This window comes from Pinus tabuliformis, chromosome Q, assembly GCF_031772625.1.
Source record: "Pinus tabuliformis cultivar Carrire ecotype Pingquan chromosome Q, CPIR1, whole genome shotgun sequence".
NCBI lineage: Eukaryota > Viridiplantae > Streptophyta > Pinopsida > Pinales > Pinaceae > Pinus > Pinus tabuliformis.
In genome coordinates this window covers 620477752-620505298 of record NC_142296.1, presented here as the reverse complement: position 1 = coordinate 620505298, position 27547 = coordinate 620477752, and the positions used below count along the sequence as shown (strand labels likewise).

At 38.6% G+C, this 27547-nt stretch overlaps 1 protein-coding gene across 1 annotated transcript; it reads right to left on the bottom strand.

The window, feature by feature from the left end:
• Positions 1–153: 153 nt before the first annotated feature.
• On the bottom strand, positions 154–26482 carry ACYB-2 (Cytochrome b561/ferric reductase transmembrane protein family). The gene is made up of 4 exons (XM_089384974.1): positions 26065–26482; positions 1179–1227; positions 812–1011; positions 154–684 (listed from the first exon to the last, which is right to left on the bottom strand). The coding sequence occupies exons 1-4, from the start codon at positions 26215–26217 to the stop codon at positions 382–384; spliced, it is 705 nt and encodes a 234-aa protein (XP_089241100.1). The 5' UTR covers positions 26218–26482; the 3' UTR covers positions 154–381.
• Between the last annotated feature and the right edge of the window lie 1065 nt (positions 26483–27547).

Sequence of the window (27547 nt, the reverse complement as noted above, 5' to 3'; positions counted from 1 at the left end):
ATGTTGATTAGTGGTACAATAACATGAATACATATTCAGTTTGAGAGAGAATCCAGGCTATGTGAATACAATAACAAAAATATAGTCAAAACATGGTACTAGAAGTAAATCAGACTCTTGTACTTGAGCAAATCAAGGGACGGAATTTAAATGTACAGATGGACAATGTAAAGAATATATAAAAAACTTTGAAAACCAAGAGTAGAGAAGATGAAAACCACATAGTTAATAACGGTTGGGGAAAGCCTAAGACAGTTATATATCTTTCCTGGTGGATTGCAGATATAGCAATATTTTCCTAAAATACAATATATTGACATGAAACCTAATCCTTCACTATCTGTAACATTCAGAGGGGCATAAATCAGATATTCTCCCTAACTATGGGTCTATAGAATGGTACCCTTCAGGTTCAAGTTCACTCGGTAAAATGGCAGATAAAATTACAACCCCCCCAAATATAAGTACTATCATTGCAGTAAAATTCACTAACATCGCTTCAGGACCATATTTGTATAACCCTGAACTCTCAAGGAATGTAAGCTTCTCCAGAAACCCCAGCTCTGCTGTTGCTATCGCGAACAGGTATATCAAAACCCCGAAGAAGACATGCCATGGGAGAATGGCAGCCCTTATGTTATCCGCTCCACCAGGATAGAAGAAAAGGGAGAATCCAATCAACCACTGCAAAGAAATTTAAAAATATAAGCATTTGACCAGACCGGGACTATGCTTGGAGTTCATAATAGGATGCGACCTGTAATTTGAAAGACGGAGGAATTGTAGATGAAATTACAAGAAATCCACGTACCTGTATAGCAAATAAGCAGATGGTTGCAAGACCTAGCCATGAATGCCAGCTATATAGATTCACAATTCCGCTCTCATTATGGTATTTAAAAGCCGTGTATATTCCAAGGATTCCTAAAGCCAACGCAACCAATTGTAGAGAAAGGTGTACTGATTTTTTATATTCTCTGTCTCCAGGAAGGACTTTGTAAGCGAGAATTGCTGTTCTCAAAACAAAGACATATTTCGAAACCCAGAAACTGCAAGTCAGGAATCCATTTTTTGATGGAAAAACGGCAAAAAATAGTGTGGATGCAAAACATAACAAGCGAAGTCAGGAACAAGATCTATATTTGACTGCAAAACTTTCACATGGAAATTCTTCTTACCTTCACTCGCTATGAAAATGAAGCCAATGAACATGAGAACAGGATGAAGCTGCCAAGAAAAAACAGAAATTTCACCAAATTTCCAGAAGTGTTAGAAATCAATCCATTGTAACATTCATTTGAGTGCTAGTATGCAGAAAGCCTACCGTTTCAACTATCATTTTCCAAGGTTCTCCCATACCGTAATCAATGATTCTTCTACTTGATGCAAGCCTAGATGACTATCTTATTAAATTGTCCAGGCCTTTGCAATCTTCAATCCCTAGATGAGGGCGTATACAATGAAAAAATGCTTAGAGCAACGAGTCCAGGCGCATTAAGGCATACAATCCTAATCAAGAACCGCTAAACATGAAAGCTCGGATGATATCTAAATTTTAATTTCCGTCTAGCAATTTACTCATTGCGAAAGTAGCTAAAATTATTGTATCAAAGGCCCCCACATTCAGGTTAGTATTTTGCAGGCTTGTGGAAAAATACAGGTCCTATTACATAATGGCAAGTAATAAGCAGTGAGCACCCAGCAGTGATGCATTAACTACATATAAGGTTGGGATATATATCATCCGATTCAAGGTATTCTCAATTAGTGTGTGTCTATATATATATATGGTATTTCCAATTTGTATATATTTCAGTTTATGGTAATAAATGCTACATTGTTAAGTGTCTATTGATTGTTGTTATATAATTATTTTTAATATTTCACAAGTTATCAAATTCCTCTTTCAAATATTCATTTTTAGCAAAGTATTTCTCAATAGAAATTCAAAAACACACAAATATTTCACATCATTTCAGGTGAAAAAAAAACCAAAACAAAATCCTACAACATCATCCAGCAGAAAAAAAAACAAAGAGAACAAAATCCTACAACAGACTTCAAAATGCAACAAAAAGACAGAGAACATAAATAACATTAGGACCAAATCCTACATAATATGGGTAGGGCTTTCCCTCTCTTTAGGGCATGCAAAAGTTGATGAATCAGTTTTTACCATTAACCCCTCCATGAACAGCTTTGTTGAATCCTTTCATGGAGGGTAATTGGAGAGTCCTCCAGGTTACTGGGACCAATTTGAGTGAGTTGTCAGTAGCTTGGAATGTTCTTAGTTTCAATTCTTGAATTGTATTAGGTTGAATTATCTGCCAAGTGTAAATAAGTATTGTAATGACAGGACGAAATGACTCAATATGTAAAAGATGTAAATATCTTCTATGAATTCCTAGTGTGGAGCCGAAGGCCAAAGCCCAACTAGTGAATGTCTGGGTATGTGTTATTGATTAATATGATTTGTATTCTCATGAAATGTAAATATATTATTTTGAAAATGATACAAAGGATCAAAGCTGGCTGCGGAAGAGCACAAGAGCAGTTATGAGTCCACTTGAGGGGATAAGAAAAGTGGGGTCCAAAGGGTTGACTGATAATTCTAAGTTGTCTGTCTCCTAACCTTCATTTTTTCACCATATATCTTAATAAGAGTCCCAACCATTAATTATTGAATGCAAGTGGTGGTTGGGGAAGTCCACTTTTTTTAATTAAGAGAACATGGAGGTTGAGTACAAGTCATGAGGAGAGTAAGAGACTCCATCTCCATAGGAATTCAAACCCCATTTATATTTGAACCATCTCTTTTCCTGTAAGGCTGTATGCAACTTTCTTCATGCAATTTGAATTGACAGTTCCATTGGCTCATTGATTCTATCATGTTTATACCTTCTGTCATTCCATTCTAGTCATTCCCATGCTACACTCATGACCATTCTCAAGCTAGAGGTGTGTAATTGGAAGTTGTAAGTGACCAAGGAGAGTTGAAGAAGATATAGTTGTGAGCCTAAGAAGAGAGATGAAATGTCATAGAATAGCACAAATGTTGGGTTAATAGTAAATCATCCCCATTTTCATATAGATTATTGCTCACTGAGGGCTCAAGAGCTTTGAGATAAATCTGACAGGATGATCTTGAGGGAAAACAATGGGTTAGAATCTTGCACAAACTAGGAATAATAAAGAGGGTGAAGGGCTATGTTCCACCAAGTTTCTGGGAGAAGGGAGCAAAAGGTTGGGGAGACGAACAAAGAGGACGTGTCGGAGCACTCCAAATTTTAGGGAAAATTGGAGGGTGGAGGGACCTAAGGGGTCCCCATCTCTAAAATTATAAAAATAAAAAATAATAATGATAAAATCCCAATAATAACATTTCATCACATGCAAATTCATCATTGTGTAATCCAATGGAAATGTTATAATCCCGTCATTCGTTAAATCCATTAAGTCTACAAAATTCAAATGAGATATAAAATTCTATTTTCTTCATATGAAGTCCGGCGAGGTTGGAGCCACTCTCAAACATCTTCAAACAATTATTGGTGATATTACAACTAATTACCAAGTTCATAGACTGCTCAAATCTCTATTCCCTATCTTTTTCCTATCTTCATGGGTTGTTGGAGAAAAAATATGGGGGGGGCGGAGGGGGCGCCCAGATGTCACCCTTCTTGAGACACACATCCCTGACAGTGGGGAAGTGTTTCCTAAGTTTCCCCCAAAGGGGGACGTGGGGATACGTTTCCCCAAGTACCCCCCATCCCTGAAGCATGGGAAACATGGGGGGCATGTCCCCATGGAACACTGGTGAAGGGTTTCCAAAGAGACTATTGAGTAGAGAAAAGAAAGGCCTTCTAGTATGCTCAAGGGACTACTTAGCAAATAATAGGTACATTCCTAGTGTTCTGTGGGGCAATGGAAGTGAGTGTTACGGCTAGGCTGGTTTGAAGGTTGCTTAGGGAGTTTTGCAGTGACACCTTGGTTGAGCCTGAGAGCAATTGGATTGGGTGAAAGACCTTAGTGTATTGAACTAGTTTCCTTCAGCCTGGTGACCTCATAGCCCAACTTGGGGGTGGAATCGATAGAGAATTACCTAAAAATGAGTGGAAAAATACTTGTCCATAGCAATTCACTTAGACCAACTTGTACAAAGACGATTGTTCCATTTCTATTATGAATTTCTATATATAATTAGGCTGATAAGCTTGTGTTGCATTGTTTTTCTTATGTATGGATTTAAGAAATTAAATAATGTTGCATATGTAATTGCTACATGTAGAATTTCCACGAAATTCTGATCTGCTGTTATGAACAATCTGAAAATAATTTTTCTTTTCACACAGACAGAATTTCTCTACCAAATAGCAATGGAATAGAACAATAATAATTTTACAAGATTCACACAAAAACAATACAAATTTTCTAGAGAACCCAACCCTTGCTTGCTTGAGAATTTTATTGAAGGAAAATAGGCTACAGATCTCTTACAAATAACCCTGCTTCAACAGAGAATGCAATCTAATCTCTCAGCCTTGAACTAGACAACTCTGCAAGAATACTTCCCAAGGGAAATTCTTCTCCAACAATTCGCACAAAATAAATCCTCTTGCTTGTTCCTCTCACAAGCTCTCTTGCTCACAAACTCGTGCTCAAGAATTGATTGATCAATTGTGTGCCTTCAATCTCCTTATAAGTTTTTCGATTAGGCTATGTTTTACTAAGTTTTCTAAATTAGGAGTTGAACTAGAGCTTTTCTAGTTAACAAAAGTCAATACACTTAGTTAATTGGATCCTCCTAAAATTAAGGAGGCTAACTCCACTTGTTCACTCAGTTCCCAATTTAACTCACACTAGAAGACAATTAATTTAGTCTTCCACAAATTCGCACTAGTCAAACTGCTTCTTGAACTCGTCCTCATCACTGGAACTCGTGCATGATTAAGAAGATCACAAATTCGATTCCTTGAATTAAGGCACAAATCAAGGAATCCATTCCTTCACTATTTTCAACACTCCCTCTTAGCGAGGAAGGGATTCTATACAACTCCCAACTTATCTCTGTGATGAACAAAACTACTTCTTGCCAATGCCTTGGTTAAGATGTCCACTGTCTGCTCCCCTATTGGGATGTACGGTAGCTTGACTATCCCCTTCTACATGCAATCTCTAAGATGGTGATAATAGATCTCAATATGCTTTGAGCAATCATGAAACACTGGATTCTCAAATAGTTTAATGCAACTCTGATTATCACAATGTATCATGGTAGGCTCTATCCTTTGTCTGAAACATCCAACAAGTAACTTCCACATTTGAATAGCCTCGCAAGTTGCTTGACTAGCAACCATGTACTCGGCCTTTGTTGAACTGAGTGAAATTGATCTTTGCTTCATGTTGTACAAAGAAACTACAATTGACCCAATGTTGAAGATGCCACTTGAAGTACTCTTCCTATCTGTGGAGCTCCTTGCCCAATCTGCATCTGTGAAGCCCTCAAGCCTCACTCCATCAACCTATTTGTACCACAATCCATAGTCTGTTGTGCCTCTGAGGTATCTCAACACATGCTTTGCAGCAACCCAATGCACTCTGGTCGGTTCAACCATGAACTGACTCAATTGGTTGACTGCAAAACAAATATCAAGTCATGTGTTGACCAAATACATCAACAACCCAATGAGTTGCCTGTATATTGTAGGATCCACTCGCTCTCCTTTGTCAGCATCCACCTTCCTCCAATTTGTGACTAGAGGTGTGGCCATAGGCCTGGAATCCTGCATATGAAATCTCCGAAGAATCTTTGTTGTGTACTTTCCCTGTCCCACAAAGATCTCACCATCACCCTACCAAACCTCCAAGCCAAGGAAATAGTGCATAAGCCCCATATCCTTCATCTCAAACTCCCTTGCAAGGTCCTCCTTGCAATCCTGGATCAGGCTCTCATCTCCAATCAGTATAAGGTCATCGACATAGAGAACTAGAATGAGCGGAAGTCCTCCAACCATGATGTAGTACAATATGGGATCTGCCTCACTCTCAGTGAAGCCCAATCCTCGAAGGTAGTTGTCAATTCGAGTGTACCATGCTCTCGGAGCTTGCTTAAGCCCATAAAGAGCTCCCTTCAGCCTGCACACATGTGTGTCTCTACTGCACTGCTCAAACACCTTCAACTGCTCCATATAGATCTCCTCCTCAACAACCCCATTGAGAAAGGTTGTCTTCACATCCATCTAGTGGATCTTCCACCCCATCTGTGTTGCAAGTGCCAGTTCTGATGGATGAATATCGTGCTACTGGGGCAAAAGTCTCCTCATAGTCTATGCCCTCAATATGTGAAAAGACCTTGGCCACAAACCTGGCCTTGAATTTCTCCACGCTCCCATTTGCTCCATGCTTCAACTTGTACACCCATTTGGATCCAACTACTGATTTCTCCTCAGGTCGTGGAACAAACTCCTAGACATCATTCTTCATGATAGAGGAATACTCCTCCACCATGGCATCCTGCCAAAGTTGCTGAGTAGTTGTCTCCTCATAAGAAGAAGGCTCAGTGTCCACCAACTCTATCATCAGTTCCATATAACCTGTGTACCTTTGTGGTTGTTTACTCTACCTAAACATGGTGCTAGGAGCCTTGACCTGCTCTTGAGCCACCTAGATCAACCTCAACCCACTTCGCCTTCTTCCTCCCTGTCGTGGGTGGATTTGGCTGATCTATATGCTCTCAGCCTGGCTTGTCCTCATCCTGCTGCAAATCTTGTTGTGCTACCCTCTTGCCACTGGACTATGGTTGTGGTTGATTCGAGGTGTTGGTTGTGCCTTCTATTTGGGAGCGAGTAGCTCCTCCTTAGGTACTGCAATCTACTCACACTCTAAGGAAACTCTTAGAGACTGAACCGCCTGAAATCTCACATCTCGCCTGAGAACTGTCTTCTTGAGTCTTGGAAGATACACCCTGTATGCCTGAGATGTTTCACTATACCCCACAAAGATATCCTTCTCTGTTGTGGCATCCAACTTCTTCCTGTTATCTTTAGACACATGATAGTAGACCTTTGTGCTAAAGATTCAAAAGTGTGAAACATCAAGCTTCTTGCCTATGAAAGCCTCCTCTGGTGTGACTCGTCCAAGCACCCTGTGTGGACTCCTGTTCTGCAGAAATACCGTGTTGTTGCATGCTTCTGTTGAAAAGTGTGTAACTAGGTTCAATCTTCATAAATATGAAATGTACTTTTGATTCTTGTATATTGTAAAATGAAAGGAAAATTATTATTGCTATTTTGAAGCATGGGCTTCATGCTCAAGGTCTTTTATTTTAGAGGTCAAGCACCCATTGAGTGCTTCTAGGGTTTGTCCTAGTTCAAGAAGTCAAAAGAGTCATTGTCATATGTTGAAGAACCCATCGGGCACATTGTAACTTGTAAAAAGAATTATTTATGCATTTAAAAGTGTTAGAATACCCTCCAAGACCAAGTCAGCCTGCCAGCTAAGAAGTCGAACTATTTTGAGGAGCCTTGTTCACCTTAGAATCCTATATAAAGGAAGGATCTCAACCTCCCTTGGACACACATTCACTTCTCATCATCTAAGTGAAGGAGAAGAGCAAGAAGTCTAGTGAAGAAGGAGAAGGACGAAGGAATAAGTTTTTGGGCTAATTCTCTCTCACACGTGCGAAGAGGAATAGCTAGGGTTTGCTGCTTCAAGGTCGAAATTCTCAAGTTGCTAGAAGAAGATCAAAGTTATTGGAAGAGGAGCCTACTAGGTCACTCTCTAGCCCTAGACAAGGAAGCAAGTCAAGCAAAGATGTTGGGAGGCCTTGGAAGGCTAATTTTTGCTCACACGTGTGCATGCAGTAGCAGTTGCAGGGGCCGAAAATTTCAAACCTGCAATAGAGGCTGAAAATCTGAAGCTGGGGGATCAAAGTTGTGCTAATGGAAGATATTTGACTAGGTTTGACTAAGACAAAGGAACCACATCATCAAGAAGGTTGGATTTGGTCTTGGAAGGGTATTGATCTTGGTCTAGAGGTCTTGGAATTCGTCAATTGAAGAATCTATAAGAAGAGGAGATTTACGTGTTTTCCTCTCAAGTGGAGAGGTCTTCACGCTAGCTTGCAGCCTATATCCTGTGTTCTTGTGTACTATTGTTCTTCTTGTTTTGGTAGTTGTTTGATGATAAGAACAAACATAATAATAAGAGAAGAAGCTAATAAGAAAGAAAAAGTAAAAAGACATCAAAAGCAATTATAAAGAATAGAGAAATCATCCTAACTATTGCCCTATAGATTTCTCAACATGGTATCAGAGCTAAGGTTGGCTATGGGCATAATGAAGAAGTTCCTAAAGAAGTGTACAATGGTGGCAAGTCATCTCAAGAAGGGCATCAAAGAAGTATGGGATCTCTTATTTTCTCTTAAAAAGGAAGTAACAAAGACATCTACAAAGGATGAAGGATTATTCTCAGCACTCACTGGCACATTTCAAGATGAGAATATTTGGGTAATCAATAGTGGAGCATCGAGACATATGACTGGTCAACACAAGCAACTAAAAACATTGTCAAAAGGAAAATCCTCTTCATCTCAACAATATCCTGTTTGTTCCAGGTTTGCACAAGTATTTACTTTCCATTTCATGTCTAGAAGATAAGGGTGATAGAATTGCTTTCATAGATGTAAAGGTTGTAGTATGGGATAAAAGCTCAAGTATTGTTGGCTACAACAATACTTCAAAGGCATATAGGATCTACATAAAAGGACACCGAATAGAATTTAGTCGAGATGTGATATTTGATGAAAGTATTGCATTCAAGAAATCAAAGGAACTCTCAATGGACTCTGATGATGAAGAACTTCCTCTATTTGAAGAGGAAGGTACAAGGTTGGAAGAAGAATCAAATCATGAAGATGAAGGTCCCAGTGAACCAATGCAATTGATGGTCATCCCCGAAACTAGAAAGAGACCTAACTAGTTGAAGTCTACTCTACTAGATGCAGAAGGTCATGGAGCAGTCAAAGGCACATTTAGGGAAAGTAAGAAGCCCAAAAGATATTCTAGATATGCAGCCTATATGACAAAATTGATAGAAGCAGAGCCATCCACCTTTGAAGAAGTTGTCACACATCAAGAATGGAAGGATGCCATGAATGAAGAGTATCAATCGATAATGAAAAATGGAGTTTGGGTGATCATGCCTAGGCTTGAAGACAAATCTGTGGTAATTTCCAAATGGCTCTACAAGATTAAACATGCAGCGGATGGAAGTATTGATAAACAATGTTCCACGGGGATGCGTCCCCCAGGTTCGGGTGTGTGCACCCCTCGCACCCCATGCACCCAAGACAGGGGGTCGTCTAGGGAAATGTTTCCCCACGTCCCTCTTTTGGGGAGACGCAGGGAGACGCGGGGGGACGTGTCCCTAATGTGGGGGGCGCGACTCCCCAAAAGGGGGACGCCTAGGCGTCCCCCCTCAAAATGGGCTATGCATCCCCCCTTAAATTTGCTTATAAACAATGATTTATGACAGGGAAAACCTAGTATTTGACCATATTTCCCTACTGATGCTATGCAATTCATGATAATATTAAATTCTTAAAGTAAAAGTGACATTCTCCTTTATCTTTTATTTTCATCCTTTTACTTAAAATTTTAACATTACCATGAAATGACTCAAGATGTTTGAGAGTGGTTCTGACCTCATTGGATTTCATATGGAGAAAGTAGAATTTTAGATCTCACTCAAAATCTAGCAAAACCTAAGTTGCACGAAACAGAGAAATGAGTACGAGTTTCCGAAACGAGCATGGGTACAAAACATGACCCCCCCAAATTTTGGAAACTGGGAAACGCAATATATATATATATATATATATTAGACTTTAGGACATTTAAGAAATGTTATGTGCAATCATAAAGCATACATGATACATTATAATTTATTACATTTAAGTTTAAACATTATGATTAAATTTACATCACATTTACTCATGAATGATCACATAATAAAAATAGCAATATCAGAATATCCAAAATCATCCTTTATTATATATCCAAATCTCAAAATCAGCCTTTATTACATATATATATATATATATATATATATATATATATGAGGTTGCAAGTACAATAAAGACTATGAGGCTGCAAGTACTATAAAGACAATAAAATTGCTCGTCTCCAAGAGAAACGACTTGCCCAATTGTGTGATGAGAGAATGATGCGGAGTCTTTTTTATAACTTGAGAGAGGCATCTAAAAGCATCCAAAAGATACTTTAGTCGCCCAATAAAAAATTAAAAGCGAACCAAAAAAAAAAAACTTAAGCGTTAAGTGGAAACTCCGTCGTATGGCCGTACTGGCCACATTTCCCCAGCGTGAAACGTGCCAGTACGGCTGAAAATGAGTCTCCAAGCCGTACAGTACGAGTTTCCTCGTTTCCGTTTCGTTTTCGGCCGGAAACGGACCCCCGAGCAACGTTTCCTGCAACATAGCAGCAAACTTACCAATTTTTCAAGAATTTAGGATTCGATGGATTGCAATGTTTACATTGCACTTTGTCATGTACAAGGGTATGGAATTAGTATTTAATCAAGAGCACCAAGCCCTCTGTTTACTTCAGAGTGACTTTTAGACTCATCACTCCACTGTTTTTGAGTTTTAGTTATATCAATTTACTATTCCAGTCTTCAGATTTCAGTATCTATTATAGTCTATTTTGCTTAGTACTAATTAGATTCTAGAATGATGAATGACGAATTTTAATTTTAAATCAATTTAGAATCTAGAATGTGAATGATGAATTTAATTTTTAAATCAATGTAGAATCTAGAATGGTGAATAATGAATAATGAATATGGATCAGAGTATTTCATTATTGAATCTCGTGGTTTATGGATAAATCATGTATGTATTAGTAAGGATGATGAGTATGATCAATGTACTTCATTATTTAATTCAATTATGTATGTATAATTGTATTTATGCTTTTATTATATATATATATATATATATATATTAAAAAGGAAAAAAAAAATTATATATCCTGACGTCCCCCCTAAATTTTCCTAAATTTGAGGGTACTCCCACATGTCCCCCTATGCGTCTCCCCGCACCCACGTCTCCCCGTCCCGGAGTCTTGGTGGAACATTGTTGATAAATATAAGGCAAGATTTGTGGCTAGGGGCTTCTCTCAACAAGAAGGCATCGACTATGACCAAACATTTGCAACTACAACAAGGTATACAACTATACATTCGTTGGTCTCTTCGGCAACATCGATGGGATGGAACATCCACAAATGGATGTCAAGACTGCATTTCTGAATGACACCATTAATGAATAATTCTATAGAGAAAAACCCTTGGGATTTGAAGTCAAACATAGAGAGGCTTATGTTTGCAAGTTGAAGAAGGCATTATATGGCCTTAAGCAAGCACCAAGGGCATGGTATGCTAGGATGGATGCATACCTACAAAGATTGGACTTCACAAAGAGTTCTACTGATTCGAATTTCTATATCAAGGTTGTGAAGAATGAGCATGTTATCATCCTTCTATATGTGGATGATCTTCTCTTGACAGGCATAGAAGGTCGAATCCAGGAGTGCAAGAAGAATCTGGCAGCGAAATTTGACATGAAGGATCTAGGGTTGATGCACTACTATTTGGGACTGGAAGTTTGGCAGGGACCTGATGAGATTTATCTAGGTCAAGGAAAGTATGTGATCGAGATGCTAAAGAGGTTTGACATGATGGATTGCAAACCTATGACAACTCCCATGATCACAAACTTGAAGAGGCTAAGAAGTTTTGAATCAAGCCCTGTGGATCTGACCAGGTATAGACAATTAATTGGCTCACTAATGTACTTGGTGAATACTCGACCAGACATATGTTTTGCAGTGAATGTTCTCAGTCAGTTCCAAGTTGAGCCGAAGCATGATCATTGGATAACAGCCAAGCATATACTGAGATATCTGCAAGGAACAATCCACTACTACCTGAAGTATGATAAGAGGAATGATGTCCACTTGATTGGATATACAGATTCTGACTAGGGAGGTAGCGAGCAGGGTGGAAGACGAACAACCAGAAAATGTTTCAGTTTGGGATCCTCCATGATCTCATGGATGAGCAGAAAGCAAGAATCGATTGCTTTGAGTAGTGCTAAGGCTGAATATATTGCAGCCTGTGAAGTAAGCAAAGAAGTTGTCTGGTTGAGGAAGTTGTTGTCCAACTTGTTTGAAGGACCAATGGACCCTACAATGATACATTGTGACAACACCAGTTGTATAAGGTTGTCTGAAGACCCAGTGTTTCATGGAAAGACAAAGCATATAAACAACAAGTATCACTACATTCGAAAGCTGGTGCAAGATGGTGTGTTGCAGCTACAGTATATCTCCACTGATGAACAGGTAGCTGACATCTTGACAAAATCTCTTCCTAATAAGAAGCTTGTGTATTTGAGAGACAAGCTTGGATTAGTTGATATATCCTCCCTAGTTGAGAGGGAGAGATAGACACATCATTCTTGTCTTCACTTGGGAAGAAAGAATGGAGGATTGGGTAAGCATCTGGCATCCAATACTCTTTTAGGATGAGTTAGGGCATCCAAGATAATAGTCGTAGAGGACCGATAATCTTCGAGGACTGGGAATCCAAGATAAGAATATTCCTAGAAGGTCATACCCTGTGAACACCCGGGTGGGGTATGTACCTTGAGAGACAATAATGAAGGTGTCTATAAATCACTGGTCGCGCCAGCATTGTGCTCTAATCTTGTGGAGAGATAGAGTTGTTAACCAAGGCCTTGCTATGTTGCAAGTTGGTTGATATGATGCTAAACAGATGGGTTACCAACTCTTCTTATGAGATCTCTTCAGATTGAGAATGCCCATGTACTATTTAAGAATACCTCCCTAGTTAAGAGGGAGCGTTGAAAAATGTGTAACTAGGTTCGGTCTTCATAAATATGAAATGTACTTTTGATTATTGTATATTATAAAATGAAAGGAAAATTATTATTGTTATTTTGAAGCATGGGTTTCATGCTCAAGGTCTTTTATTTTAGAGGTCAAGCACCCATTGAGTGCTTCTAGGGTTTGTCCTGGTTCAAGAAGTCAAAAGAGTCATTGTCATATGTTGAATACCCTATCGGGCACATTTTAAGTTGTAAAAAGAATTATATTTGCATTTAAAAGTGTCAGAATACCCTCCAAGACCAAGTCAGCCTGCCAGCTAAGAAGTCAGCGTATTTTGAGGAGCCTCGTCCACCTTAGAAGCCTATATAAAGGAAGGAACTCGACCTCCCTTGGACACACATTCACTTCTCATCATCTAAGCGAAGAGAAGAGCAAGAAGGCTAGCGAAGAAGGAGAAGGACGAAGGAAGAAGTTTTTGGGCTAATTCTCTCTCACACGTGCAAAGAAGAAGAGCTAGGGTTTGTTGCTTCAAGGTCGAAATTCTCAAGTTGCTAGAAGAAGATCGAAGTTGTTGGAAGAGGAGCCTACTAGGTCACTCTCTAGCCCTAGACAAGGAAGCAAGTCAAGCGAAGCTGCTGGGAGGCCTTGGAAGGCTAATTTTCACTCACACGTGTGGAAGCAGTTGCAAATGCAGGGGCCGGAAATTTCAAACCTGCAATACAGGCCAAAAATCTGAAGTTGGGGGATCGAAGCTGTGTTGCTGGGAGAGATTTGACTAAGTTTGACTTAGACAAAGGAAGCACATCATCAAGAAGGTCACACTCAGTCTTGGAAGGGTATTGGTCTTGGTCTAGAGGTCTTGGAATTCATCAATTGAAGAATCTATAAGAAGAGAAGAGATTTATGGGTTTTCCTCTCAAGTGGAGAGGTTTTGGCCCTAGCTTGCAGCCTATATCCTGTGTTCTTTTGTACTATTGTTCTTCTTGTTTTGGTAGATGTTTGATGATAAGAACAAACATAATAATAAGAGAAGAAGCTAATACGAAAGAAAAAGTAAAAAGACATCACAAGCAGTTATCAAGACTAGAAAAATCATCTTAACTATTGCCCTATAGATTTCTCAACAACCTCTGCCCACAAGAACCTAGGCAGATCTTGATCATGCAACATAGCCCTAGTTGCTCCAACAATACTCTTGTTCTTCCTCTCAACCACCCCATTTTATTGAGGGTTATGAGGTACTATCAACTCTCTCCTAATACCTTCCTTTGCACAAAACTCCTTGAAGGCATTGGAGATGTATTCTCCACCATTGTCACTTCTCACTGCTTTGATTCTCTTCCCAATTTGCTTCTCTACCAAGGCCTTAAACTCCATGAACTTGTCTAAGACCTCATATTTCTTTTTCATAATGTAAATCCAATTTTTCTGAGAAAAATCATCAATGAAAGTAACATAATACTTGTGTCTCATCAGTGATGGAGACGAAAAGGGCCCGCACCATGGAAGGAAGATTTGGCATACTTTCCAAGCATGCACCCCTTGCACACTCCACCCTTCTCAAGGCCTCCTATTGGTAATCTTGTGGCAATATATTGAAGAATTTTCAGCACCCCACGATGCAAGTGTCCCATGCGCCCGTGTCAAAGTTCACCCACATCTGCACATCTTGTCTTGCTGCTCAAGGTTGCACCAGTCTCTACATGAAACTTGTAAAGGTTTTTCACCCTCACACCTATCTGCTTCTTACATCCAGAAGCCAAGTGTTGGAGGTAAGCCTTACCCCGACCGCAGGTAACATCATATCCTTTATCCTCGAGGATAGCTACTGAAACCAAGTTCTTCTTCAGCCCTGGAACATAAAGAACATCTTTGAGATGAAGAGTATTACTTGACTCCCTCTTAAAGTTAATAGCAGTGTTCCATGGGGACTCGCCCCCCCCCCCCCCCTAGGGGTCTAGTTTCCTCGCTCCCCCACGCTCCGGGGACTTGGGGACGAGTAGGGGATGTTTCCCCACGCTCCCAAAATGGAGGAAACTCAGGGGGACGTGCCAGGGAAACGTTTCCCTTCCCTGAGGGGGCGTTTCCAAAAAAGGGGGCGTGGGGGGACGTGAGGGAGCGTGGGGGGACGAGAGGGAGTGTGGGGGGGCGAGGGGGGACGAGAGGGGGCGTGGGGGGGCGTTAATGAATTAAAAAGCATTTTTATTAATTAAGCCATGTATTTAATCTTTAATTAAGCGTTAACAGCGTAATTAGCTTTAGGGTTTTGGAAAATGGCGGGAGAAATGGCGGTTTCATCTTATAAAAAAGGCATCTTGGACCATGAACGACACACAGCCTTTGCAAGTTCGAATCTCGATCCACTCACTGTTTCACAGTCTCTGTTTGCCATTTGGATTTCCGTCGTCCGATTTCTGAGTCTTTCTCTCTGGTTGAGCGTCCTGACTCCTACTGTCTACAAGTTGAAGCAGCAGCGCTGCAGCTCCCATCGTGCGAGGCTCGAGCAGCACCTCCCTGACGAGCGGACTGCGTGTTAACGGGTTAGTAACTTATAACGATTCTCGGCGTAATTTTTTAGTGCTATCTTCAGCCTGGTCGAAGACGCCCTCAGATAATAGCTAGCATAGCTGCATATCTGATATACTGCCCCTTCTAAATCTCTGTCTTCTCCTCTGTATTAATAATTAAAAACGTATTACTATTTTTTGGATGGACGTGTCAGTGTCACGTGATATTTACAGTTTAAACCATATTTCTTTCTTTCTCATATTTCTACATTTCTATTACTAGGTCTTCGACTTCAATATTAAATATATTATGGCAGCTTTAGGTTCTGTTTGTATTATCCTCGTCCTTGAGTTCAACTGACAACCCTCCTGTTTCACTCAGACACAGTAGTCTGCCCTCTAACATTTTGGGGTCATCCTCGTCAGTTGGGTCTAGTTTAATCTCTTGCATTTCCTCAAAACAATTCCCAAGCATGTCACTCTTCCCTACATGTTCCAAAGCAGACTTTTCTACAGGTCCAGGTGATGTCAGAGATACGTTTTCTGAATTGCCGGGTAGGCCAAAAGCCCCATGTTCAGTATCACCAACTGTATAACGAAATTGAGCTACTTTTAAGCCATTCTGCTCAAGTTGTCTCTTATTATGTCAAAAACTTAAAAGTCATCGACAGATAGCTTTATGGATAAGATAACATGTCATAATATATTAATATGAACCAGTATGACAGTAACAATGACTGTGTTTTAACTTTTCTTTACTCCCTGCAATTATATTAACTAGTTATCATTCAATATAAGCGTACAGTATCCTTCAATCTCTTTTTGAATAAATTCTTAGTCTACCTATGGTCCTATACAAGTCCCTTTCTTTTTCAATTTACAAAGAAATCTATTGCAAAACAGAATCTGTGCAGATCTATATAAATTCTTCAGTCTCCTGGCTGTATCATACCACTGCTGAAGTTTTATTTTGTTGAACTATTGCTAACTGAATTGTCAGGTTAATAGATGGTGGTGGAGCATAATTACTTTTACTAGCATGGTTAGAACTTAGAATTGATGACCACTTCAGGCTGTGTATTATGGATGACAATATTTTGTTGAGGATGCAATTTATATAATTTATTAATTGCAGGGAGTAAAGAAAACACAGTCATTGTATTAACTGTACCAATGAAAAATTAATTTTTATTTAACACACATTAAAGCAGATCTAAACGAAGAGATGATTGCATTCAAGGGAGCAGTAGCCACACTGGTAGCCAAGCCACCTTGTCATCTTGAATGATTAGTGATTACTATTGCCAGCCCAACAGTAACCATATTAAAAAGACCACATCAGGGCTGTTACCTGTACACCTTCACCTAGACAGATGTTTAAAATTAACAGCATAGTTGTGGTTTTGGCATTAATAATTTAATTGTTTTAAGAATCTTGATCTTCTGATCTTGGTTTTTTGTTTATACAGAATTCTGGAGTGGATACCCTATTTTAAATGAATTCTGGAGTGGATACTCCAAAATCTGTTTAACGAACCATTGATTACCTCCATAATTTCTGTGAAGTTTCAGGTGCAGTAGTAATCCATAATTTCTGTGAAGTTTTCTTGTGAATTACAAAAAGATCAGTGTTCAAACTTCAAAACTTCAAAACTGCAATGTGTGTGGCATGTGTTGTGGCTGTAGTGTTTCTAATTTTTTTTTATTTTTTTTTCATTTCAGGTTGCAACCTACAGGCTGCAACATACATTTTGACTTGTCATTCAACTTGCAACTTACGAAGTTACAAGTTACAACTATGAGTCAAAGTCAAACTTCTTCTGGAAACACTAACAGTGACAGTAGCTACCACTGTAGTGAGCCACATGATGCAGAAGAAGAAGTTGAAAGTGGTCACAAGGGGGCAAGATACCAGAATAGGCATGGTATAGATTCTGGAGGCCCCGCCAAGAGAGCTGGAAAAATTTGCAAAGGGGACATTTAATCCTCTAAAACCACTTCTAATCTATGCAACTAAACTGCCGAAAAAGAATCCAAAAGTTGGTGGTGGCTCACGTGATTGGGTCTGCAATATTTGTGGACATCACTTTGTTGGTAGCTATACCAGGGTGAAGCAACACATTTTGGCTATTACAGGTAAAGGAGTGAATATGTGTCCCTCAAAGAACCTGGATTCAGCTCTGAGAGAGCAACTTTGGAGGCTAGAAAGGGCATCCACTGGAAAAGGATTGTTCTCTGGTAGACATATTGATCCATCCAGTGCTTCATCAAAAAAGACAAAGGTTTCCACTGGTGCATCTTGTTCTTCTGCAATGGGTGGTACTGGTACAGTGTCTGGGATGTACAACATTCTAGATCGAGATGACACAGATGATGCAATTGGCAAATTTCTTTTTGCTAATGGGATTCCCTTCCATGTTGTTCGTTCTCCTTATTACAAGGAAATGGTCCAAGCAATTGCAAAAATAGGGCCTTCATATGTACCACCTGGAGAACATAAACTACGAACAACAATTTTGGATAGACAAGTGTCCAAAATTAATGTACAGAAAGAGAGAATGAGACAAACATGGTTGAGGTTTGGTTGCTCTATTGTTATGGATGGATGGACTGACATCCGAAAACGCCCACTAATCAACATCATAGTGACATCTTCAGAAGGTCCATTCTTTCTTAAAGCTGTTGACTGTTCTGGAAAGCGCAAGGATGCATCTTTCCAATTTGAGATTCTTCGAGAAGCTATAGAGGATGTTGGGCCTGATAGTGTGGTGCAGGTTGTGACAGATGCAGCAGCAGTTTGTAGATCAGTTGGGTTATTGATTCAAAACAAGTATCAACACATTTTTTGGACTCCTTGTTGTGTGCATGCACTCAATAATGCACTGAAGGACATTGGCAAGATTCAGTGGATATCAGACTTGGTGTCAGCGGCAAGAGATGTGCAGATGTTTATCTGCAACCACCACACCTCCTTGGCTATGTACAGGGCTCACACGAGGAAGGAATTCCTCAAGCCCACTGATACTAGATATGCTAGCTATTTTCTCTTATTGGAGAGGATGATAGAGGTACAAGCACCTCTACAATCCTTGGTTGTGAGTTCAGAGTGGGGAAGGTGGTCAGAATCAAAGACAGAAACCGGGAAGAAGGTCGGGCTTCAGGGGTTGGACAATGATTGGTGGGCAGATTGTTCTTATTTGGTGTCATTCTTAAGCCCTATTGTGGAGGTCATTCGTTACACAGATTCAGATGCTCCTAGTCTTGGAGAAATTTATGAGACCTTTGATAGCATGTTGGGTCGTGTGAAGGTAGCCATTCAGCAGAGGGAGCCCTCATTAGAGTTCTATACTTCCCAGATTCGACCCATCATTCAGCGTAGGTGGGATCGCATGAACACACCTTTGCACATGGCAGCATATGCATTAAACCCAAAATGGTATGTTGAGAGACCTGGGAGGGTGCCTCCTATTGATGATCCAGAGGTAAAGAAAGGCTTCCTAGATGCAATTGCAAAGATGTACAGTGAGGAGCAGGGGTCAAAATTTCGAAGACAGTTTGTTCAGTTTGCATCTCTTAGTGGGCCCTTCAACACACGTGGTGCTCGAGCAGATCGCATAGATCTAGCCCAAGATGACCCAATTGGTTGGTGGAGGATGCATGGGGATGATGCTCCAGAGCTCAAAGATCTAGCCATGCGTTTGTTGTCTCAGATTGCTAGTTCCTCTGCAGCAGAGAGGAATTGGTCCACATATAGCTTCATCCACTCTATCAAGAGGAACAGGCTTACCTCTAGAAGAGCGGAGAAGTTAGTTGTTGTGCATAGTGCCCTACGTCTTGAGCATAGGAAGACACCTGAGTATTTGAAGGGACCAGCAACACGATGGGATGTTGATCCAGAGGATGATGCACAGGTAGATATGGAGGAGAGACTTGATGAGAGACAGATGGGGTTGGTTGGTGTGCCACTTAGCATGTTTGAGAATGCTAGTGATTCAGATTCAGATGGTGATATGGTTGATCCTGATTTATTCATGCAGCAGCTAGATGCAGAGACTAGCGGGGCATTACCTTGAGGCTTGAGCATTACCTTGAGGCATATTTTGCATTATGCTTGTTTATCTTTTGATATGTTGATGTTCTCAGTTCTTATCATTTGTGTTATCAGTTATTCAGATTCTCACTCTATAAAATTTTGACTCTTGATGTATCAGACTTGACTTTAAAAGTTTAATCTTTTATAATTCTATAAAATTTGGACTCTTGATGTATGATGTATCAAACTTTACTTTTATAATTTTAAATTTTTATGTTAATATTAAATATTCGCTGTTCAATATTCGATGTTCATAGTAGGATACTAGGAAGTGGAACATCAATATGGTTTAAACTTTAAACTTTAATGATTTAATCATAATGTATGATCATTGATGTATGATTATAAATTAGAATTTTAAATTTATTATTTTATATGATATTATAAATTTGGATAATGTCAAATGATATTCATATCAATGATCATGCTTTGCAGCTTTTCAATTCAAACCAATTTAAATTGTCATAGTGGACTCAATTAATAAATTATATTTTATATTTATAAATTTTTAAGACCCTAAAATAAATTATATTTTATATTTATAAATTTTTAAGACCCTAAAATAAATTATATTTTATATTTATAAATTTTTAAGACCCTGACGCTCCCCCACGTTTCCTAAAAAATGGTAGGGAGCTTTTGCATAGGCCGCTCCCGCGCCCCCTCGCTCCCTCGCCCCCTCGTCCCGGAACCTTGGTGGAACATTGGTTAATAGTACCAACCCCTTTGGTAGCATACTTACTATTATCTCCAAGCTCGATATTCAACTGTTGTCCTTCTCATCCAGGTCGCTAAATTTCCAGTCATATGGAAAGAGGCTCTTGAATCAATAATACACGTACTGCTCCTACTGAGCTTGCCATGCAAGCTATCAATGAGAAGTGCTTCTCAAACTGAGAGGCAAACTCATCTACCTCAATTGATGCAGCTACATGCTCCTTATTTGACCCCTTCCTCTTTCGGTTAGGACACTTGGAAGCATAGTGTCCAAAAGTACGGCAATGGAAGCATTTGATCTTACTCAAATCTTTCTTCTTCTTGTCACCCTTTTGATTGTTTTCACTCTTCACCTTGACTTTCTTGCCTTTGCCTGCAAGAGCAAGATTCTCCTCCTCCTTCTCAACCTTGGAACCCTTGCCACTGTTGCTAGAAGTCTCAACTAGCTTGAGCCTTAGCTCCTCTTGGATGAAGTCACTCCATAGGCGTTCCCAATCCGACAACTTATCTCGTCCAGTAATGCTTTGGACAAAAGTATGCCAATCTTTGGTAAACTCATTCAGAGCCATACGCACTAGCTCTGTGTCTATAGGCTTCTCTCCAACAACTGCTAGCTCATCACGGACTTCTTGAACTTTGGTGAGATAGGCAGTGACACTCTCACCCTTGTGCATCTTGATTGTCCTCAGCTTTTCTTGGAGGACCATCTTCCGGTTCTCTGAAGAGTTCTGGTAGAGCTTGACTAAGGCATCCCACATGTCCTTAGTTGTATCTTTACCTGCAACATGAGGAACTATATGATCCCAAAGTCCATCCAAGATCATTCTCTTGGCCTTGGCCATCTGCCTTTGGAAGAGCCTCAACTCATCTGGATCTGAAGGTTCTGCAACACCTTTCTCAGCAAATTCTTTCAACCCAAACTCATCCAACAAAAACAATATGCGGACCTTCCAAACACCAAAATTTGAAGAGCCATCCAATCTATCCTGCTCTCGCAATCCCAATCCTGTGTGAGTTGTCATCTTTGAAGACTATGTGCTGATTGATCTTTGTTCACAACTCTGATACCATGTAGAATTTCCATGAAATTCTGATCTGCTATTATGAACAATCTAAAAATAATTTTTCTTTTCACACAGAAACAGAATTTCTCTACCAAATAGCAACGGAATAGAACAGAAATAATTTCACAAAAACAACACAATTTTTCTAGGGAACCCAACAGGGAAAACCCTTGCTTGCTTGAGAATTTTATTGAAGAAAAATAGGCTACAGATCTCTTACAAATAACCTTGCTTTGATAGAGAATGCAATCTGATCTCTCAACCGTGAACTAGGTTTGAAACCACTCAGCAAGAATATTTATCTGCTTCCCAAGGGAAATTCTCCTCCAACAATTCACACAAGATAAATCCTCTTGCTTGTTCCTCTCACAAGCTCTCTTGCTCACAAACTCGTGCTCAAGAATTGATTGATCAATTGTGTGCCTTCGATCTCCTTATAAGCTTTTCAATTAGGCTATGTTTAGTGAGTTTTCTAAATTAGGAGTTGAACTGGAGCTTTTCTAGTTAACAAAAGTCAACACACTTAGTTAATTGGATCCTCCTAAAATTTAGGAGGCTAACTCCACTTGTTCACTCAGTTCCCAATTTAACTCACACTAGAAGACAATTAACTTAGTCTTCCACAAACTTGCACTAGTCAAACTACTTCTTGAACTCGTCCTCATCACTGGAACTCGTGCATGATTAAGAAGATCACAAATTTGATTCCTTGAATTAAGGCACAAATCAAGGAATCCATTCCTTCGCTATTTTCAACACTACATGGCTTGATTATTTACTAGGTGAATTAAAAAATTCCTTAAAAAATTATTTGAGTCAAATCAGGGTTTTTACATTGAAATTGAAATTTTATATATGCATGATGACTACAACTATAAATTGCATGCTTTTATATATATAGAGAGAGAGATACTAGCTGTCTTTTAGCAATATGTGATACATTTGAACAAGGTTACTTGGGAGCAAGAGCGAAAACGGGGAGAGGGAGCGGGAGCGACATTTTCAGATGCTCTCGGTTTGGGAGCGATTCCGGGAGCGCTTTTATATAATATATATTTTTTATATTTTGATGCATATATGTCAACAAAAGCATGTAGAATGATGAATTAGATATAAAAAAACATAGATTGAACCATATAACAACAATCATCTAGAATTTATAATCTTCATCAACCACGTCCACAAGTTAGTAACATACAACATATTGAGTCTCATGATTCATCAATCTTAAAGTTTCAAGCTTTCAAAATTCAATATATAACATTTATCATCATTGATCACCAAAGTTGTACTTGTAAGCTAAGTGTAATCATTACATAAAATAATATCTAACATGAAATGAAATGTTATAAAATGAAATGAAATGAAATAACTTTCAACTTTCACGAAGCATCATATTCATAATTCATTACTAATGGGTTATAATTGCCAACTTCAAACTTCAAACTTAAATTGTCATATATTGTTTACAAAAAATATCATAATAAATATGAAAGAGTCAACAGTTACAAAAACTACTAGAAACTAGAAAAGACAAGTAAATCTATTACCTATTGCTAATGCTTGGGCCTCTTGCCGCCACAATGAATGTCTAATTTTTTGTTCTTGTTGGAAAATTAGGATCTTTGCCATTAATATCACCCTTTAAGCATTAATATCTAGAGGTATCTTTGTCATTACCTCTGGATCTGTATAGGGATCTTTGTCATTAATATCACCCTCTAAGCATTAACATAAGATATAAAAAGCATAACATGTCAAGTCAAGATTTTGTTTGAGTGATGCGCACATTTTTAGGAGGGTCATGATACAGGAGTTCGACAACCAATGTCACTAACATCAAGGTACATAGAGGGATTGGTGCTCTTGATTAAATACAAGTTCCATACCCTTATACATCACAAAATCCAATGGAAACATTGCAATCCACCCAATCCTAAAATCCTAAAAAACTGATAAGTTTGTTGGATTTTGAATGAAATCTAAAATTCTACTTTCTCCAAATGAAATCCAATGAGGTCGAAACCACTCTCAAACATCTTGAGTCATTTCATGGTAATGTTAAAAATTTAAGTAAAAGGATGAACTTTTACTTTAAGAATTTAACATTACCATGAATTACATATCAATACTAGGGCCATAGGCTTGGTCATTAGGCTGCCCCACTCAAAACTTATTTGTTTCTTTGAAAAAAAAATTGCATTTGGAATATTACTGCAAAAAAGACTAAACGCTCCCGAAAAACCAGGGAGTGTTTTTTTTGCCGGGAGCGCGCTCCCGACCCGCCCCCGAGTCGCTCCCGCCCAAAGCACGAATTGGGACTAGGATCGTGTGGGGGGTGCTCCCCCACAACCCTGCATTCAAAACTAGATAGTGTGGGCAAAATCCAATTTGAATCATTTGCGCATATTAGCATGGCCACAAGCCAAACGACAATATGGAGTAGCGACCTTTGAATGAGTTTTTGAGTTTCTTAAGATTGAATGCTTTTCAGAGCCTTGAAGCCTTGCCTTAAGTTCGTGCCCTTCTATGAAGTTCGAAGTGTTAACTTCAAATGATGGTTGTTCTAGCCTTTACTTATTTTTATTTCAAAGGATTCCTTCGAAATACATTAGTGAGCCCTTTGTGTTTATAGGTAGATCCTTTGGTTTGCCCTTTATGCTTAATTTCTAGGTGCTTCTTCGAATGGATCACAAAGCCCTTTTGTTTTACTTCAAAATGTTATTTGTGAAGAAGCCCGATCAAGCTCTTTTTGGGATGAGGTCCAATGTCCCTATCTTTGGGATTGGGCAAATCTTTCGAAAAAGGCTTAATGGGCATCTTACAAAATGGTATAATGACTTTATCTTTCAAAGTGGCATCTTCAATAGAGGCTTGATATGGTTTAATGGGTGAATTTTTGAAAGTAGCCAATGGCCCCTTTTTTGGGGAAATGGTCAGGTAATCTTTCTGTTAGATCTTTTAAAAGTGTTTGATGGTCATTTTTTGAAGAAGCTCAATGACCTTGCTTTTATCTTTCAAAGTGAATTTTTGAAAAATCTGCCTATTTTTGAAAGTAGCCAATGGCCCCTTTTTTGGAGAAATGGTCAGGTAATCTTTCTGTTAGATCTTTTAAAAGTGTTTGATGGTCATTTTTTGAAGAAGCTCGATGACCTTGTTTTTATCTTTCAAAGTGAATTTTTGAAAAATCTTAGGCAGATCTTTCAAAAGTGGGCGATAGCCATCTTTCAAAAGTTCGCGATGGCTTTGCCATTGAGATATTTTGAGGTAGTCCAACGTGCCTTGTTTTCATCTTTCAAAATAGCATCTCAGAAGGAGGCCAATAGTCTATCAGACGAATTTGAAAAAAAAAAATGGAAATGATCCAATGATTTATTAGGTGGACTTAAAAGAATATTTTTCAAGATGGCCAAATAATCTATCAACTAAACTGGGAAAAAAACTTTTCAAAGTTGTCCACTGAACTGTTTTCATTCAGTTGGATATATCTTTAAAAACACTTCATAAAATCTTTCAAAGAAGCTCAATGAGCTTACTGCCTTATTTCAAAGTGGAATCTTTGAAATAGGCCTATTGGGCATATCTTCTAAAACCACCCAATTGGTTATTCAAAAGAGGCTTGATGGCCTGGATGCGTATAAGTATGCTTTGTGTGGATTTGTATAAGTATGCTCTGTTTTCCTTCTAAGTGGCCTCCTGTGCAGGCACTTAGACGTTTATATGTGTTCTTTCAGAAGATGAATCAGGGTAATCAGGACCGATGTGTATTTTCAAAAAGGGCCAATGCCCTTAGCCTGGTGGTAACACCTTTCATATGGGGCGATAAGCTTGCAAATAAGGGTTGCATGTGGTCTATGACCCATGTAACAAGAGCAGATTTCAAAGGTAATTAGATAACAAAACCTGAAGACGAAGTTTAAATAAAAATATAAAAAAGGTGCCCCTCTCCCTTAATCAGAAGGGGGATGGGTATATGACGAAGCTACACTGTAATGATTGAAATTACAAATGGCTGGTGTAGACCTCCCAAGCCACTGCGAGAATTAATAAGACTACAGAGGAGGATGGATATATGACAAAGCTGCACTGTAGTGATTGAAATTCACAAATGGCTGGTGTAGACCTCACCAGCCACTGCGAGACCTCGGTTGCCTGATAAGGTTGTCTTCATGGTTTCAGCCCTGAGCTTAGAGGGCCAACAAAAAAGTTCGTGTAAAAATAGCAAACTACTAGTAAAGAAATCGTGTTGGCATACATCCAAGGTCGAAGACAGGCAATACAGTCCACGGTCATGTACAGGCACCGCACATGCTGGCCACAAATACCAGGACAACATTTCCAAATCAGGAGGCACACAACCTATACAACACACTGAACAAATTAATAAGCTGTGTAGTCTCCATTGTCACTTCCAATGCAATCTTTAGCAAAGTCACTGCCGATAACAATCAATTTCCATGGTCGCAACATAAGCAAATCTATATTTCCCAAATTATAAAAGCCCAGATAATTCGATTGCCAAGGTCTGACTACACCCTTTCCATTTATTCATTAAATAAACAACTGATCAGACTGAGCTAGCAAAAAAAACCAACCCCTGAAATGTTGTACAAACAGTTAACTGTCCTCATACTCCAAGGTTCTATAAATCCCCATCCGCCCTTTTACCCTCCTAAATCAAGCAAATCAACAGGACCAAAAATCGCACCAAAACTAAGACTGAAAAAGAAGAACAATTGTAATCATAGACTCACATTGAAGATGTGACTCTTGTTTGTTGCCTCCCATGCGAGCCCGCCTCTGAAGTAAATGCACCACACCAGCACCAGAAGAATGCCTGCCAAACCCAACATGTGAACTACCCATGTTACCGGCTTTGCAACTATGCCAAGACGCTTTGAATCCATTTCTCGTTGCAGAGATCTATAGGTTGTTGTTCACCAATCTGTGTGCTTCCTTGTCTACTTTAACCAGATGTCAAATTGCCCAAGTAGGCTTTCTGTCCTATCTATCGTCTGATTATCTCGTACCAATATGAAAATCTTGGCAGAGATGAGGACACGAGGAAAATCTTTTAGCACCACAATTTTATGTCTTCTACCCGTCCGCTGCGAATACCTGTCAGTTTGGATTTTATCGATGTCTGGATGCAGAGTCGGGTCAGCGAAGTAATGGTTCCGAGTTCAAAGAAAGAGCATAAATTTATGCTCTTATCCTCGAGTTTTGTAACAGTTTTCTTAATTAGAATGTTACTGGGGTCATGTTTAATGACATGTGATAGCATTTGCGCTGACATTTATTGTATTATTGTTAATAAATTATATTACTAAAGTAATCACTATTTTTAATTGTATTAATAAAGTAATCATTATTTTTATGTATATTCTTATTTATTATATATAAGAAGGAAAGAAAATTTTCAAAATGCAAAAATTAATTTTTAATTTAAAAATATAAGTATATTATATATTATATAAATAAGGTTAAAAACAATTTTCAATGGAGGATTGTTGGAAGAGAAACTAGATCTTCTTCTCTCAGTTGAGTATTAACATATTTATCATTTATTTGAAAAAAAAATGTGTTAAATGTTTATATAATAAATATTACAAACATCACAGAGTATGGTGGAGCATTGTGCTTCACATGGGTTGTGTTAGCTTATTAATCTGTTTTTTTTCCTTACGTACAGCTTAAAAGTTGTGGGCCTTTATTAAATATCATGGGAATAGTTTGTGGTCCCTTATTAAATATAATGGGATTAGTTTGTGCTTTTAGGAGTTTTCTTTCGCTCCCTTTAGAGTCGTGAGGAGTTTTCTTTCTTTGACTTAGTGTCCTTGGTGACTCGTGAGTTCTTAATTTTAATTTATCATTTTTGAGTTTTTAGTTTTAATTTATTGACTTGTGAGTTTTGGTTTTAATTTATTATTTTTGAGTTCCAGTTTAAATTCATCATTTCTTAATAAAACAAAGTTAAAAATGGTTAATTCATTCATTTTTATTGATTTTTTCAAAAGTTATAAAAAAATGGTTAATTATCCTAATTTATTTAATTAATAAAATTTTGGTTTTAAAATAATTTTATTTTATTTCTTTGTGATTTTAATTCATAGAAAAAAAAAATCAAATATTAACTAAACAAAAAATAAAATAAAATTTGAATTTATCTATTTATTTTGTCATTTTACTTATTATTATTAATTGAAAGAGTCAAAATGTAATGTGTTTATGTAGCAA

Bases quoted from the DNA above. Each gene is read 5' to 3' on its own strand.
- ACYB-2 (XM_089384974.1), bottom strand. From the start codon at position 26,217: ATGGATTCAAAGCGTCTTGGCATAGTTGCAAAGCCGGTAACATGGGTA. The intron at 1,228-26,064 runs GTGAGTCTATGA...TTTTCTTGGCAG, and splicing joins ACAAGAGTCACATCTTCAAT to CTTCATCCTGTTCTCATGTT. The intron at 1,012-1,178 runs GTAAGAAGAATT...TTTTGAGAACAG, and splicing joins CATTTTCATAGCGAGTGAAG to CAATTCTCGCTTACAAAGTC.